This window comes from Manis javanica, chromosome 4 (assembly GCF_040802235.1).
Source record: "Manis javanica isolate MJ-LG chromosome 4, MJ_LKY, whole genome shotgun sequence".
Lineage (NCBI taxonomy): Eukaryota > Metazoa > Chordata > Mammalia > Pholidota > Manidae > Manis > Manis javanica.
Genome location: NC_133159.1, coordinates 141,197,043 through 141,214,927, shown reverse-complemented (window position 1 = coordinate 141,214,927; position 17,885 = coordinate 141,197,043). Strand labels below are relative to the sequence as shown.

Sequence of the window (17,885 nt, the reverse complement as noted above, 5' to 3'; positions counted from 1 at the left end):
AATAGGCAAATCTACAGAGACAGAAAGTAGATTAGTGGTTCCCTTGGACTAGGGTATTTGGGTTTGAAGGAAATGGGGGAGGGGAAGTGGGTGGTGACTGCTAACCAAGTTACTTTTGGAGTTAATAAAAACATTCTAAAATTCACAATACTGTGAATGCATTAAATTCACTGAATCTTACACTTCATATGGGTGAATTGTACAATGTAAGAATTGTATCTCAATAAAGTTATGTTTAAAATCTGTGTGTGTGTGTCTTTGGAGAGAACTTTTTGATGAAAGAGACAGAATAACCACTTTAGCACATGAATCTGGATTGTATCTTGAATGAATCCTGCATTTCTGGAGTTAAAAAATTGAAAAAATGTTTGGGGGACAATTGAGGAAATCTGAGTAAGAATAAGAGGCAGTGTGGTGGCAAGCAGAGCCCACACCAGGAAGGCCCTGGGCTGGGGCAGGATGGCAGCCCAACAGGCCTGGGCCCTTGTGAAGAGGTATCCAAGCAGAGCAGGAGTCTGTGGGGGCAGGAGATGGTCTCCATTCTGGGAAATGGAGCAAACAAGGCAACAGGACAATGGGAGGCAAGTTCCTGCTTCTGGAGAAAGGAGGGACCGGCCAATACAAAAGAGGAAAGACCTAAGGTGAACCCTGGGGTCTTGGACTGGAATTGAAAATGTTGTCATGAATGCGTGGTTTTCAGTGTCAATGTAAATGTTCATTCCAACTCTTTAAATACCCAAGCTCTGTCCACTGAGAGATCTGGGAGCAGTGGCACCCCAGTAGCAATGAGAACACCTGGAACCCAGATTTCAGTTCAAAATAGCATTTCCCACTAAAAGAAACCAAGCCTCTTGGAAAAATGACTAGTTGCAGGACTAAAGAAGGACAAGAAAAAGGTGGACCTGGGACAGGCAAACTAGCTGGGCCAGAAATTTTACAAGTACTCAAAAGTTGCAGGGAAATGTCAACAGGACAATGAAGTCAACTTGAAGGGCTCCCAAATATGGGGAATTTTGAGTTTTGAAATATATAGTGATATTAACAGATTATAACCCATTGAATGAAATCAAAATCTCAGTCTACACTAATATAAATAAATAAATGAATAAAAAAGGAGAAGAGAAAGTTCTTCGGTATTCTAGAAAGCCAACTAAAAAACATAGATGAAATGATGGAATTAAAAAATCACCATTTGGCAAACATCACTGTAATAATTCAGCAAGAAAAATCAATGGATGATAAAACCAAAGGGCGAAAGAGGAATGAGAAATAGAGTGTTACATAGTCTAAGTACCTCCTTGGAAGACACCATGTTAAGCAAGTGATAAAAGTTAACACAGTTAAGTATTGGGATGAGTAGTCACCGCATGCCTCCAGATAGACTGCAATGAAAAGAATTCTGCATCAGTTCTGTGAAATTCAGCCAAAAATTCATTATCTGGGTCCAATCAAGAGGAAACATCAAAGCCAAACTGAAAAGCATTCTGCAAAATAGCTGGCTTTTAAAAAATGTCAAGGCCATGAAAGTCGTGGAGAAACTAAGAAGATGCAGAGTGAACGAGACTTGGGAGATTTAACGACTGAGTGATCCTGGATGGGGTCCTCTGGCCCGAGGGGACATCGGTGGGGCAGCTGGAGGAAGGCTACACAGGCATTCTTGGCAGTCTTGCAACAGTCATATGTTTGAAATTGTTTCAAAACAAACAGTAAGAAAAAACTAGAGTCTCATCTCCTTTTGGAAGATTTTTGAAGCCTACCCTGTGCTACCTCTGGACCTTGTACAAACTTTGGTTGTTTAGTGTAATCTATTTGTTTCCTGCTCAGCCTCTCCATTAAACTGTGAGCTCTTTGAATTCCTGGCCTGGGCCTTATTCACTTCCATTTTCTCTAGAGCTTAGCCCAGAACATAAAAAGCACTCGATAGATGTCTGTTGAATCAATGTCCTGGGCAACACATAACCTCTGAGATTGGCTGGTATATATCCATGGGCATACTGACTGCTGGTAAATTCCTCCAGACATTAAGCTGAAATATGCCTTTCTGCAAACCAGAGAGCATCTGTCTGCCCTGCAGCAATGAGCTATGTGTCCTGGACAGTGTCTGGCATCCAAGGGGCACACTGCCTGAGATGACAGGCTCCAAGGAGCAGTGTTCTTGCCTCATTGCTTTGGGGAGAACGGTGGCCCCTGTTTGTTTAATCCCAGCCCACTGTGGCAGCCTTGACTGCACAGAGCTCACTTGTGATTCATGTGAATGTCACTTGAGCTCCCAGAGGTTCACAGCCATAATTCAACATTTGTTAATAGCCACTTAAAATGTCCCTGAAATAGCTAACAGGCCCAGGGGATGGAAGGTGTTCTGCTAAGAAATCATTCCAGGACGGCAGAAGCAGCCTTGGCCTAAACTTTAGAAGACAGTTACTTCCAGCTCATGGAGATGCTTCTCTCTCATCAGCTGTCTTCCTGTCCTCCATCAAGAGAGGGATGGACATCTATCCGGGCCACCAGGGAGAAAGCAGGAACCTGAGATTCCCTCCATCTGCCTGGTGGACATGACATAGCATGTTCTCTGGAGAGAGGTCCCTCAATCACCATACCCACCGTGGAAGAGAAAACACAAGAGAAGCAGCCCAGGGGACCCCAACGGAAAGCCCCCAGTTCAGAAAGGATGCAGCAGAAAAAGACAGTACTGGATGAGAAGTCAAAAAGTTAGCGTGTGGCTGGAGCTGGCAAGGGGAGAAGGGTGGGAAGAAACTCAGGTAGGTTGAGGCCTACTGTGCTACATGCTTTATACATTATTTAATTCTGACAAAATCAAATTAAATAACTTACCCAAGGTCATCCAACTAGTGTACGATTGTCGAATTTGAATCAAAGTAGTCTCATTCAAGAGCCCCAGACCCTAACCACTGTGGTCTACAGCTGCCACCTGCAAACGTGTCAGGCAGAACACACTTAGGCTGGAAGGTCATGGTCAAGTCACTGACTCAGAGAAAGAAGTTGAAGCTCTCAATGCCAAGCTCTCAACCCTGGTTCCTTGAACATATTATCTTCTTATCCCAAAGTTATCATTTTTGCCAACCAGAGTCAGATTGAAAATGGGGACATGGAAGTGGAACAAGCCAGAGGAAAGAACACATGCACAGCTGAAAACCGATGCTCATTTCCAAATGTCAGACTCCTGAGCTCCCCATTTGGCAACTTGGAGAGACAGCAAGTGGTACCCTGGCAAGAAGAGACTTCTCCAGCTCTTCCACTCTCCTAAAGCAGGTGCTGTGGTCTGCCTGGGCATTCCTGAGCCAAGACTGGGCAGGAAAGAACAATGGATGGGGCACAGACCCAAGAGCTGGGAGGACAGGAGGACCCAGGCAGATGTCCGACTCCCAGACAGGTGGTGCTTTCCATAGGCAGAAATCATGGCAGCAGAAGCCAGAGCCTACCTACCCCTTAAAGGGAAAATTGAATTCACGAAGTTGATGCAGTGTCCCAGCTGTGCTCCCAGTGAGACCAGCTATACCCAAGATGCATGACATCAGCCCAGAAGCCACCTGCAATATGCATCAGAGGAAAACACCTAGGGTGTGCCATCTCTCAAAACCAGGCTTTTGACTGAGTTTGTGCTACTCCTTCTCCTTTAAGGCTGGAATTGTAGCGGGAAGGTCTTGTTCTGGAAAGCTAGAATATTCTCTTGTAACATAAAACCCCTCATCCCTCCCTCAGCACAGAGCACTAGGCTGCCTTTTCTCCTGTCAGTTCATGTGCACAAAGGCAAGGGACACAGGAAAGGTTCAGAGGGCCACATGGGCAGCTGAACACTACAGCTTCAAGCTGAGTCTTCCCCTCCACCCCACCGTCCTGCTCTGGTTCAGCTCTGGCAGTTGCCAGGCTCCTGGTCCCCCAGGGAGGATGCAGGTAAGTTAAGATTTGTTAGGTAAGTTAGAATGTGAGTCTAACCTCCGACCCTTTTGAATTGAAGACTTGCTGATGAATGCAATGACTTCACTCAGCTCAGCTCTGTACAGATATGCTTGATGTCTTTACAGAGAACCTACAAAGGGAATCAAAAGGCATGAACTTTTAATCCCCAGTGGGTGCCACTTCCTGGCTGAGTGACCCTGGCCAGTCACTAGACTTCTCTGACCCTTACCTATGTTCCACTGTGAAACAGATACATTTTACCTTTCCAGTTCCAGAGTTGTTTCCAGAACCAAACAGTATCTTATAAAGAAAGCATCAAGGGTCTAGAATCAGAGTACCTAGTTCAAATCTCTATCCTACCAATTCCTACCTAAGTGACTTTACCTTTGTCATTTAATCTTTCTGAGACTCAATTTTTCCCATATGAAAAACAGAGCTACAAATATTACATATTTTGCAGGGCTGTCATTAAGACTGAATGAGTAAAGTGTTCAACTTAGAACAGTGCCTGGGATATATGATGTGCTCAGAAAATGTTAGCAGCTATTGACAGGTTTTATAAACAACACAGGGCTAACCAAATGGAGGGAATTCTATTTTTTGATGCAGTCTGTGTCTCTGCAGTAGATTATGCCCAACAGTAATAGCAGGAAAGGATGCCTGGCTTGATTTCAGCCTCCTTCCCCAATCTTATACTCTGGAGATTTGCTGATGTCAATATGGATTTCCAAAAAAATTGTTTTGCTCTCAGATCCCGTCAGTATGTTTTATCATCATCTCAACTTAATAATAATAAAAATAACAACAGCAACAAAATAGTTGGTGACCTACATTTGAAACAATGTTAAAAACTCCTCATTTTCATTCAAGAGCCAAAAGCTGTCCTACAAAGTAATTGCCAATATTATTATTTAACAGATGAGGAAACTGAGACCTGGAGAGGGCAAGTAATTTACACAAGGTCATTACTAAGATACGGTTTATAGAAGACTAAACTAGAACACTTCACTTCTGACACCATATATGTAAGTTTTCCCCTCAAACCAAGCTACCTGGAGTTAGCACAGACCCCACAGGTTAAAGGCTCAGTTCCAAGACTGCCCCCAACATCAAGCATCAAGCACCTGTACTTCTGACCAACTAGTTATAAATCAGGGATTCCCACCACCTCTCCTCAGGTTCAGTAATTTGCTAGAACGGCTCACAGAACTCAGCAAAAATCTATTTACTGTTGCTGGCTTATTAAAAAGGATACAGCTCAGAAACAGCCAAATGGACAAGATGCATAAGGCAAGGGACGGGGAAAGGGGCACAGATTGCGTGCCTTCTCCAGGTGCACCCCCTCACCCAGCACCTCCCCATGTTCACCAACCCAGAATATCCAGATTACATGGGCATGGATGACTAAATCATTGGCCATTGGTGATTGCCTCAATCTCCAGCCTCTAATCACAAGGCTGGTTCCTCTGGCAGCAAGTCCCCATTCTGACACTACCTAGGGGCCACCAAGGCCACTTTATTAGCATATACTCAGGTACAGTTGAAAGGGGCTTATTAGGAATAACAAAATCCCTATCCCTCAGGAAATTCCAAGGGTTTTTAATGCTCTTGAACCAGGGGTGAAGACCAAATATGTATTTCCTATTAATCAAAACATCACAGGTGTGCAATCCTACAACCTACACCTGTCTGGCACTGAATTCCATGATTGCACCACAGGCTAAAATCCTCATTATGTAATTACCTCAAGTGCCAGAGCCCCTCCACCTGTCCAACCCTTGCTGTGCTCTGGGGAGGGCATTCTCCTGGCCAGATTAGCCTCCTTCCCAGCCCGGTAGCTGTGTCTCTCTCTAGCCCCACCCTCCTCAGATGTACTCTAATCCATGTACTTCTCAGTCTCTCCAGCCCCCACATGCAATCAGGCCAGGCCCAACCACACCCAAGATCTGCTTTCTAGGATTAGACCTAGTGCCTAGAATTTATGACAAATTCCTCTGGGAGCTGCTTTGCAAGGTGTCGTGGGTACTCATTTTGGGGGCCAGGTCACTGAAGAGCCACTCAAGCCTTGGCTACCACCCCCACACACTTCCCACACTGTCTCTGGATGATCTGAATATCTGCTCTTTTGTCTCCAAGATTCTCCCACAGCATCATTCTTATTCCCAGCTTCTGAAACACCTAGCCCAAGGCTACACAGTTTTGGGAAATGGGTTGGTTCTGCAGGCTGGATCTGCTGGCTTACATCTGTTATCAGTCCTTTCCAATGCCATCTGTCCATGGCCCCCACCTCTGCCCTTAAATATCTGTTCAGGAAGGAAATGAATCAAAGATACTCAGAGTTGGAAGTAACTTTAGAGGTCATTAAACCCAACACTTTACCTGGCACTGATCTATCTCTGCAGCATTGCCAATAAGCAATTTTGTGGCCTCAGCTTGAGCTGATGACAGGACAGGCACTCTAAACCCCAGGATAGCTCCTTCTAATCAGCTGGCATCCACATCTCTGAACTTCTGCCTGCCCATAGGGGCTAGCTCTGCTCTCTAACCTCACACAGAAAAAGCCTCATTCCTCTTCTCTACCATTGCATTCTAAGTGTTTGAGGAAGGCAGTCACCTTGCCTGGAGTCACCCACTTCCCTGTTCATGCGAACCAGTCTCAGTTCTTCCCCACATTCCTCATCACTCATGGTTTCTGTGACATATGCGGAGCCTTACCCCTGGTCAGCCATACATCTCTCACTGCCTCCTGCTTTACAGATGGGCCCAAGCCACTGCCAACACCAAGGGCAGTCACCACCTCTTCATGGCTTGAAGCCAGGCTGACGCACATCCATAAAGAAATGACAGAGAAGGCTGGTGGGGGGTGGTAAAGAGGAGTTTTCAGAGAGAGAGGAACTGGGAAAGGATGGAGACATAGGTTTTGGTAAAGGTAGGAGCTGACATGTGAGCAGCTTGGGGTATGTAGCAGCTGGGAGAACAGGGAGAGCTTAGCTCTTAGGATATGGGCAATTTTGGGAAGGGTTTTCCTTGGGCAAAAAGCTCTAAAGAGGAAGAAACCAGCTGTGCCTGTAGTAGTGAATCCCAACCAGAGAGATGCTCGTTTGAATTATTAAAAAATCTCCCTTGGACACAGTTGCAGGCCCCAGTTGAAGACACAGATCTAGAAAGTTCAAGGTTTAAAAGACTTTTGAAACAAGGATTTCCTTGTTTCTAAGTGAGACATGGGTCCATATGCCTAGGCAATTCTCCATGTTACTAAACAGATGGAGAACCTAGCACTAATCACTACACAGATTGGGCTCCCCAGCCCAGCCTGAGACGGGATTTCTCATACAGGTGATTTATTGAGGGAATGACCTCAGAAACAGCCTGGAAGGAGTCGAGGCATGCAGGGTTGGGCAGGGAGAAAAGGTGAGCAAAAATGTGGTTTTAAGAGTAGTCTAGCTCAACCTGATCCCATGGGAAGCTCTGGTGTACAAACTACACCCCAATTTGTTCCATCTTGAGGCAAGATGACTGGCATTTTGTACTCCTGTGTCAGTTAGTCGCCGGCCACTGGCTGCCCCCAGGCAGAGAGGAGCATAATTTCCCAGACATCTCCAGGAGAGGCAGTGCCAGTCAACTAAGGCATTCCTGCTCTCAGTATAGATGTGAGCCATCAGGAGCTGTACCCCCAAAGCAGTAAAAGGACTCTGGGCGGCACACCAACAGGTCTTCCACCGACACCCTTGCTAACTCACGCCTGCCTCCCCCTCACAAGTTCACAACTACTGCAATGAAAACTTGCAGTTAGACCTATGAGCTGCAGCCAGACATATAATGCCTCACGGACTGGGTTTTGAAAGTAGGGTTCTGTGTCTCCCTTACCCCACTAGAGCCACACAGGGTGCCAAGGTATTTTGGTTTCTGCAGTACAGATCTATCCACATAAAACAAACAAATGAACGGATACATATATCTGGTTACAAAATAACACCAACTCTCCCTCCCACCAAATATAAGTTAAAGTTGTAGTTTCAGTGAACACTAATCTGGGGTCTGAAAAATTAATTTGGTTGTGTTCTACTGCCCTAGAGTTTTACAGGTTGACAAGTCCTTGAGAATCACTTAGTTCAACCCCCTCATTTTACAGACAAAGAAACTGAGGTCCATAGAGGCTAATTACCTTGCTCAAGGTTGGGCAACTCAATCAACAGAAGCCAATAAATCCAAGTAAATAGGCTCCCTCTGTGTTTCATCCTTTATTTCTTCTGAGTATAAATTTCCATGGCCACTGGGGTAATCAATAGAGGATATATCTGAGTCATGAGAAAAAAAATGCTGGGAAATGGAAAGATGCTTTAACATCCAAAGGATGACACTTTTCAGACTGTTGTTCCCAAATAAAGCCCAACTTGATAAACAGGTTTCCATCACTGGCTTCAGATTTATTAAATAAAGAACATGTATGTCTGGAGGCATCCATTATCCATTAACCAGTAAGTCCAGAGAGCAGTTTGAAGTCTATTTTGTGGGGGAAATGTGATCTATGGATTTTTAAACTTGCAGGGGTGATGCAGGCTGTTAGTTTCAGGTCATAATAATAGATCATGGGTCAAATGGCCCTGCTGGTCAAGTTTGGTATTTCAACCCAGCTCCATCACATGAACAAAGGAGAGAGAGCGCACAGCACACTTTCACATATCTGCAGACCCAGGTGGTGTATTTGTGCTCCAGTGGAGAGAATAGGATACTTGGTTCTTTGAAATATGAACTGCTCTGTGGAGCAAGACCTCTGACAGCAAACTTGGGGCTGAAAGCTACCAATTCGGTCACTGGTTTTGTTGTGTTTTGTTTTAATGGTATACCATTTCCGCTCTTACTATAGAGATGAGCACCAAACTAGGATTCACTTTAATAGGATTTTCCTGAACTCATCCCTTCATTCAGGGAAGGACTTTCTACAGAAAGGAAAAGGGAACCACTGTAGAGAGGGGTAAAGAGACCAATTCCCAATTCAATAAGGTCCCGGGTGGCTGTCTTTCATCAGCAATCCTGGAGGTCTGAAGAACTCCCAGGGACAGAGGTGCAGACAGACAGACCCCACAAGCCATGAGGCATTAGCTCAGTGGTCTGTGCAGTAGCTCCAGCTTTTCCCTGTAAGCAGATATTGTGGGCCATTATAATAGTCAGTCCCTACTCATTGTCCTATCCTTTTATCCCATCAGAGGGAATTCAATACACCCCTGAAAGCTTTACTTCCAGGAAGCTATAACCAAAGTTCTGCAAACTTGATGATCCCAACCAAAGGCTGGCACCATGGAGAATACTCACTCAGCTTGGCAGAGGTCGCATCTCCTGGGACATGGCAAATGCTCACAAAACTTTGAAAGTTTTTAAGGTGCTTAGGCATCTTAAGGAATATGAGCAATCATTTAATTTGCATTAGGTGTTACTTTGACTATTTTGATATACAGCCTAGAGACTTCACGGGGGAGGGAGAGTCAGGGTCTATACCCGTGTGCTTAGGTGCACAGGGACAGTCATGTGAGGAGACCCTATGGTCCTCGTGGTCCACGGTTTCTCAGGGTCATGAGGACTTGTGCCTCATCCTGGACCAGGCTCAGGCCTCAGGACATCTGCTTTGGTGTCAAAGAATACGTTTCTGGTTCATCCTAGCAAACACAGAACAAACAGTGGGACCAAGATGGCTTCACATAAAAGCACAGCTGGGACTGACAATAAAGTGCCATCAAAGGAGAGTGACTGGTGTTCACTGGCGAACCTAAAAATCCAGGGAAGCTGAGTTAAGTGGGGCAGTTACCACTCCTTCTCACAGATTATCCCTGGGTGCTTCTGGCAGATAAGACAAAACATAGTCTACTGAAGGAGTATTGACAACACCCTTTGAGACATATCTTTATTATATTTTAAATAGATATTTGAAGGAAGCACTAACACTCTGGACACTACTCAGGGGACCCAAGAAAAAGACAGAGAACTGACACTGACTGGGTGTGTACTGCACACCAGAGGAGGCACCTGACAGAGTATGTGATCCAGGTGTGCAGACACACACACTACATGACTGAATGGAGCTACTCCCAAAATGCCAAAATAAAACGTGTAATTATATCTGGGATGCTGATTATGGGCAATTTTTCCTTCCTTCTCTATTCTTTCTCACACTTTTCAAGTTTTCTCCAATGAGCAAAGATTGTTTCTATAATCAGAAAGTGTATTATTAAAATAATAACAATAATGAGACAAATCATCCCAATGCAGGGGAAATTCTGGGCACCCATACTGAAAAGGGAAGCTGAAAAAGCCGGTAGTTCACTTTATGTCAGCTGTAGAGCCACCTCACATTCAAAAAACTTTAAGCCCACTTAACACTCTGAAGACATATTTTGAGAGCTTACCATGTGCTAAGTGGTTCTAAGTCCTGAAAATACAAAGTTAGTAAAGACATCAAGTCTTACAGAGCAGATAGATAGAAAGAAGTAATGTATAAATATTATCAGTGGTTAAAGAATTAAGGTATTAAAATAAATCATCTCTAAAGTCCCTTTTAGCCTAAACACTTCATGATTCTGATGCAAGGGAAAGAATAATGGCTGTTCTAGCTGAGGAGTAAGCCAAATGCTGATTAGAAAACAGAGGACAAAGAGATTAATTTAGATTATGGTCATGGGAAGAAGGATTGGCAACGGTTTCCCAGAGAAGGTTACAGAGATATTAGATCTGGATTTCAAAGGATGAGAATGATTTAAATAAACAGCCAAGGAGGGAGAGGTACAAAAGGTAGGAAGCAGGTAAGAAAGGCCCGTGAGCAAAGGCTTCCAGGTCAGCTCAGGAAAGAGCAAGTAACTATTTGATCTCAAAATCTCTCCTGGGCATTTACTATGGGCAGACCCTGTCCTGGCATGATGTATATGGAGAATGTATCTAATGAGACAAGATTCCTGCTTTCAAGTAGCCCCCTGTCTGGGGGGATGGGAAATGGGCTGTGATCTCTCTGATGGCAAGGACCTGGGGAGAGTTCATCACTGCTGCATAGCAGGTGCTCCTGATAAGGAAGGGATATGCGTGCACTGACATGGCACACTGTGATAAAGCTGGGTGCCCTACTGGAGGTGGGACAGCTGGGCTTCCTGGGAGGAGGTCAGAAGCATGAGCTGGAATGCGGAAGCCAAGATGGGAGTAAGGAGAGTCTGTTTATGCAGCAGAACTGGTATGAACAAAAGTACTAAGAAAAGTGAACGTTGAACATATTATGAGAGGTAAGAGTGCCACAGATACTGTGCTCTAAAGCTGTTGGTGAGTCACGGTATGGAACAGTGGGAACAGCCCTGGCCTGGAGTCAAGAGAGCCAGTGCCTGGCTCAGGCTCTGCCAACCCTCCTGTGGTACCCTAAGCAAAGCAAGAGGTCTGCCCCATACTTGGCATCTGCCATGCACTAGCCCCCTTGGCATATGCAGGACTTCACTGGCTCAGTACAGCTCTGAGCAGTGGGTACTACTGATCCCATTTTAGAAATGGGAAAGTGTGGTTAAGAGACCTGCCTGAGATTACACAGTGAATCGGGGTACAGTTGGAATACCAGCTCAGATCTCGCCCCAGTGCCCACATTCTCTACATGCCTGCTCCTCATGCAGTAACTAATGAGAGATTGGACCCACTAGCCTTGGGCAAGAATTCTAAATGTGTGAGCTTCTAAACCTGCCTTTCCCATCTCTGCAACACTATGGGATATAGATGGGTAAGATCTAGAGAAGAGCCTCTAACAAAATCTCATCGTGGAGAGATCTTTCCTTCAGTGAGAAAAAGAAAGAAATCACCTTCCCTAAGAAATCTCAAATTCAAATCACAAACATCCACAACTTAGGGAAATCAGGTTAAGGGTGCCAACTGAAAGGTCGTCTGCATTCCTGAACTTGGAGGTAGATAAACCCATTTGATGAAAAGAGAAACAACAAGAAACGGGGTCCACGCTAATCACAAACGGTGGGCTGCCACCTGTCAGCAACAGTTAGCTAGTGAACCCAACTGCGACCTTCACTCTAATAAACCCCATCCCCATGAGGCTGGGCTTTAACCTGCTGCCCTGACAAGAAAGCAGCAGCCCCCTCCCTTCCTGGTTTATCCTCACAGCATTACTCATCGCTGACTCCTACAGTGGGCTCAAACATGTCAGGTAGGCTGGACAATAATAACCCTCCTTCTAATGTTGAGAACAACCCCGCCCTACATCTGCACAGCTGTCACAATGCACAAAAGGACCTCTACATACACTGTCTCACAGGTTGCATCCTCCCAACAACCCCAGGAATTAGAAAGTCATTATGTATTATGATCACATGTTATATGAGTAAGTCAAGGCCTAGAAGGGTACAAATTATGACCCAGGGAATGAGATAGAAAATGATGGTGCTGGGACTCAAATCTATGTCTTCCTAGTTCTAATCTTAACCCCAGATCCCCCAACACTGTGGCTGGAAACATTCCTCCATGTGGCCCTCCCACCCTTCCTTTCCTTCCTCTCCAGGTCAGTGGGACAGTGTCCACTGAGCAGTCACTATGGAACCAAAGCCCTCTTCTGCTTCCCCAGAAAGGAAAAGTATGTGCTAAGTGAAGTCAGAGTGTCTAGGTGAGGGCAGAGAGTGTACCTACCCAAGCATGGAGCACACCTGTTTACATAGCACCCAGAATTCCACCTGGCTTCCTGGGATTTCTAACCTCCATAAACAGCCTTTCACTCTGCTAGAATCATGGCTCATTCACTAATTAAAGGGTATTATGCACTTCATTGCACATCAGCTAAGAACTTGGAATAAGGAGGCTTATTTGAAAGCATTAGCCCTGGAGATGGCACTAGGTATGCTCTGCAGAAAAACAGAAAAAGCAATCCACCTAGGACAGTCCCTCCCCCATACTTCTGGAATAAGTCGGCTGCAGCACAAAGAAGCCACTCAGCATAGGACAAACCCAGGCAGAGCCTAGTAAATAAGCCCCATGGAGAGGGATGGGCAGCAGAGAGAAAGCAGGAGACAGAAGGCCAGTGAGCTGACTTCTCCAGCAATACCTGTGAGGCTGTCTGCTCTCTTCTGGTGTGGGAACCTGAGAATAAGCACACCTGTACCCCAGGCCAAAGGGAGAAGGAGACAAGGGCAGTGGGGAGTGCAAGGTCTCAGAACAAACTTGGCGTCATGTCCCCCCTTGCAGAGGCGCAGCATGGCTGCTCACTGTGACTGAGGGGTGAAAACGTCAGCCTCCTGCAGGGACTGGTAGCCCTTTTTTGACACTCCCTGAACAGCTTGAAGATCCAGCCCTGTAGCTCATCCACTTTCAATGCTGGGGAGGTCCTACACTGAGGGTCAGTCTAAGGAGGGACACTCAACCAGATCAGTCTTAGACTTCATGAGAATGGCGGGTAATGGCATGCCACTTACTAAGTAATAAACCATATTCAGAGGCAACTTTCGTGTTTGTGAGACATCCTGGAGAGATCAAAGGCTCAGGCCCTTTGGTATCCCAGCAACTCCAATGATGGGCTAAGTACAAAACAGCATCCCAGGGTCAAAGAACCTTTACTTCTAAATGGAACTTGGTCATGAATTGAGAGGAAAGCACTACTTGGGCATGCAGTCATGAGGATGCTTGAGAACTTGGGCCAGAGTCTGCTACCCACTGCAGTTTCTGTCTATCTGCTGTCTGTGTGTTCCATGTGTGATCAGACAGACGAGGAACAGCTGAGTGCATTTCCGAGCTGCAAGATGCAGTAGTGAAGCTAAGCATTGCCACGGCACTAGAAAGCACGGGGTGGAATACAGGGATGGTTTCAGCCTCCAAGAATAAGATATTTTCCCCCTCTCTCCCCAAGGCACCTCAAACATCATTTGTGCATAACATACTTTGGAATCCTGTTTGCTCCATTTAGAAGGGCTTCCAGTATTGCTGGTCCCTTTCCCCAGCTCAGACTTGCTTTCTCCTCTTTAGCATACACACACGGACCTCTGATCATGCTGTGCTCTGCCTCACGATGTTTAAAACATACGACAAAACAGCTCCCCCAGGAAACAGAGCCTCATAGGATGTGAGAGGCAATGCCCCCACTCCCAACCCAGCACTCCGGGCTTTTCCAGAATCAGAGACAGCCAACAGCCAGCACAGAGGCTTCAGGCAGATTGGTTGTAGCACTAAAAGAAACTCAGAGCAGGAGGCTGATAGGCAGTGGGTCTAAGAGCGGGTGGGAACAATGCACCACGGGAAAGGTAGGCCATGTCTTAATTAGGTAGAATGCCCCAGACAAGTGTGACGACAGAATCCAGTCCCTTCACAACTCTCATTCCAAACTTACAATTGCAATTTGGCTCAAGGCTCTGAGACTCAAAAGCTCTCGATTCTCCTCAAGACAGCTATAGGAGAAGCAGCCACGCTAGGTTTTTGAAGAGTCCCACAGCCACTGATGCCCCAGACTTGCCAGGAGGTGTCTGTAGCTGCAGTATGACCTGTTATGCCAAGTATGCCCATGAACTGAGTGAAGAGAAAACCCTAGGCACCACAGGCCTCCTCCCTTCCTCTCTCTGCACCTCCAGGGAGCCCCATCCTGAGCGTGAGCCACATCCCCCTCGGCTTTTCCTCTGCACTCAGCTCCACATTCCTCCTCCAGGCTTTCCAGTCTCACAGCTGCTTACCCCCTTCCCACACCACTCCTCTTGCAACCACGTTGTCAAGCGACTGTACATACAGCAAACCAAGCCTTAGAGTTTCAAGCTGAAGCTCCCAGACGAGGCAGCCTGGACCGCTTCACCCTCACAGGGATCTCATAGACCATCCTATAGCCAGGCCTCCACCTAGACCCTCCTCTTTGGCCTAAGCACCCTGGACATCTCTTTGCTTCCAACCTGCCAGAGGACCAGATGGAGACCCAGGGCCCCAGCCTCTCCTCTCCCTACAGGGAGCTCAGAATCCACACAAGAATAGGAAGCAAAGAGACTTCTACACCTTTGCAGCATCGCCTGCTCCAGCAAGCTCTCAGCCACTGGAACCATCCAGGCTGCCTGGGGCCCCACACCCACTTCTCTATCAGCTTAAACACCAGCCCAGCCTACAGGATGCAGTGCCTGATGCCACTTACGAGCAGGGGGAGAGAAAGAGAGAGAAAAGCCACCTCGTCAATGACAAGCTGTTCCAATCACACGGCTCAGCCACCAAGTGCACTGGGCAACGGACAGCTCAGGCTTCCTCCCTCTGATCGGCAGGAGGGCAAATCAGCATGTCTGGGGAAGTGATCCCCCAAGGCAAGCCCCTGCTCACCATCCACAACTGACCAGACAACAGTGCTCCATCCTAGCAGACAGACTTCTCCAATCAGTTCCAACAACTCTGGCCAGCTACCCCCTTGGCCTGCTCTCTCTCTTGCTCCAAGCACAGTGAGACCTCGAACCAAGCAGGAGACCACCAGAGTGGCCCTTCTCAAGGGGACCAAGCAACAAAAGTGAGCAGAAAGCCAAGTACTCACCGTGGTGAAGTCCTGGTACCCACACTCCTGTCCTTTGAACTTGCAGTAGAGCATCATATCCTTCAGGTCATGGCCCACGCGATGCAGGAACTCCAACATGCTGAACTGCTTGGGTTTGTAGTGTTTGAAGTTGGCCTTCTGCCGCAGGGCCTCCAGCACTGTGGGGTCAGCCAGGTGCGGGTCTGGGATCTGCAGGTTGACGTCCAGCAGGGCCAGCAACTCCCCGGCATGGTACAGGTCGTTAGTGGTAAGCCTGGAGAACCGAAAGCCATTGAGGTTGCAGAGGGTCACAGCCGGGAAGACCAGGCTTTGGGCCACCACTTCATCCACCTTGGTGACATGCTGGTAGGAGAAGTAGTAAGACACCCTCTCAGAACTCTCCACCAGCAGCAGGCCCAGCGAGCCCACGAAGGCCACGGCCCACAGCACGCGCCGGACGGTCACCGGCCCATACACAAAGATGTGACGGATGCCATGGAGCGTGGAGGTGTTGGCAAAGATCTGGATGCTAGAGGGCTGCAGGCTGCCCTCGCTGGGGCTCTCCTTGAGGTCCATGGGGACCCTGTGCAGTTCCGCAACTGGCTTCAGGTTGACCAAATTTCAGGGAAGAGCTCCCAGTCCTCGGGTTCTGCTCAAACCTTGACGTTCAAGGCAGAGTAAGCAAGGCGAGCATCAGGCCTGGCGCCGTGAGTTTATCCTGAGAGCCCAGCCGCACGCTGTCAGGGGTGAGTGTTTATATAAACCCATTCAAACTCTACCTCCTGATTTTTTCCAGGCGATAAGGAGGGCTGGTTTTATTTAGGGAGACACCAAGGTGATGTGGAAGAGATGTGGGTGGGAAGGGAGAGCTTAGCCAATGGAAATAAAGTCCTCCCCCCTACACACGCCACTAGAGACAAGATTAAAAGCGAGAGCGAGGGAGAAAATGCTTAAAACAAGTCTCTCGGCGGCTGGGAGCCCGTTAACCAGTGCATACTGCCCGGTGGTAACCATCCTGAGCATGTCCGGACGGCCTCGCTGATGCACTGCGGGCGGGCGGGCGCGGCGGAGCCTCCCGAGCCGCCGCCGCCGCCGCCGCCGCCGCTCCGTTCCTCTCCGTGCGGTTCTGGACTCCGGATTCCGTTTCTCGCCGCCGGCCGCCGGCCCTCCTCAACTCCTCCTCTAGCCCCCCGGTTTGGGCAGAATTCCAAACGCCGGCGGTCCGCGGCCAGCGCCTGGGAGAGGAGGCAGCGCGCGGGCGCGGCGACGCGGGGGCGGGAGGGGGGCGGCCGAGGGGGGCTCGGCCTGGGACCCGTCTCGCCCCCGCCTCCCGGAAGTCGAGCGAGCGGAGGACGCCGACCAGCCTGCCCGCCTCCCCTCCCCGCCGTGCTGCGGGGCGGCAGGGGAGGAGCTGCGACCCGGCCAAAGTTTCTTTGAGGCCTTCTTCGGAGGGAGCTCCCGGGGCGCCTCGCCGACGGTGGAGAGCCAGCCCTGGGAGGGAGGACGCGGCACCCCGCCCCCATCGATGGCAGCAAGGCTCTCGATAAACTCCCGTCAGCTGGTGCGGGGGTGGAGGCAGCATTCCTTTGCACCAATGTCTGCTCCCCGGGCAGACTCAGCCTGAGGTCTTCAAGGGGAGACGCTGACAATGGGCAAGGAAAGGAGCCACCTAAGACCACAGTGCCTCTGCTGCCGGCGGAGGGGGCCGTTCTGGGGGGGGGGGGGCGGGGAACCCCTCCTGAGCCAGAAGAGCCAGGCGCCCCTTGGAGAGCCAGAGAAAGGGCAACAAGTAGTCCCCTCCCCACCCCAGAACTGTCCCGAGATTCTGTATCTGAAAAAGAAAGACAGCTGGGGTTCCAGGTAGGGCTGCATGCATTCCCTTCGGGTGGTGTGTGTGTGTATATTCTGCCCCAGGATCCGCCAGATGGAAGCACAGCTGGAGCTTATAGGTGGGAGCAAAGGATTGGGCTTCCGCTTCCTACCTCCTTTTTCCTGAAAATCCGCTGGAAATCAGCCCCTGCTAGCAGGTGCCAGGGATCAAACGGCTGGAACCTATAGTCAATGATGCTAGATCCCCATCAGGACGAATGAACAGAAAGTTCCAGTGGCCAACCCAGTGCGTCCTGCCAAGCTGGGGTAGAGCCACATGGAGGCACCTTGTGGAGCCAACCTGGTGTCCCCAGGGCACATCAAGCTTAAATAACCCTTCTTGGAAAAAGGTTGAGAAGGCAACTTAGGGAATGTCCCTCTTGGTTTGTATCTACTCTGAAATATTCCTCTATCCCATCTGCCCTATTGCTAAACCAGATCCAAACTGAGAAGAGTGCCCAGATGCACTCTGAGGCAACATGTGGTATTAAATCGGTGGTTTATTGATCTGGGAGCTCAAAGAGCACAAATAAGCACACATTACCCATTACAGAGGCTGTTCAACCTCATGCATGTGACATCACGGAGGTCCCAGACCCCTGACTATAGGGCTGCC

General features: G+C 48.2%; 1 protein-coding gene across 1 annotated transcript in view; it reads right to left on the bottom strand.

The window, feature by feature from the left end:
* Positions 1–16,919, bottom strand: part of ASIC2 (acid sensing ion channel subunit 2) — a 998,461-nt gene extending 981,542 nt beyond the window's left edge. The window contains exon 1 of the mRNA XM_037018670.2: positions 15,422–16,919. Within this exon, the coding sequence (XP_036874565.1) occupies positions 15,422–15,976 (555 nt within the window). The 5' untranslated portion in view covers positions 15,977–16,919. The remainder of the gene's footprint in view (positions 1–15,421) is intronic.
* Between the last annotated feature and the right edge of the window lie 966 nt (positions 16,920–17,885).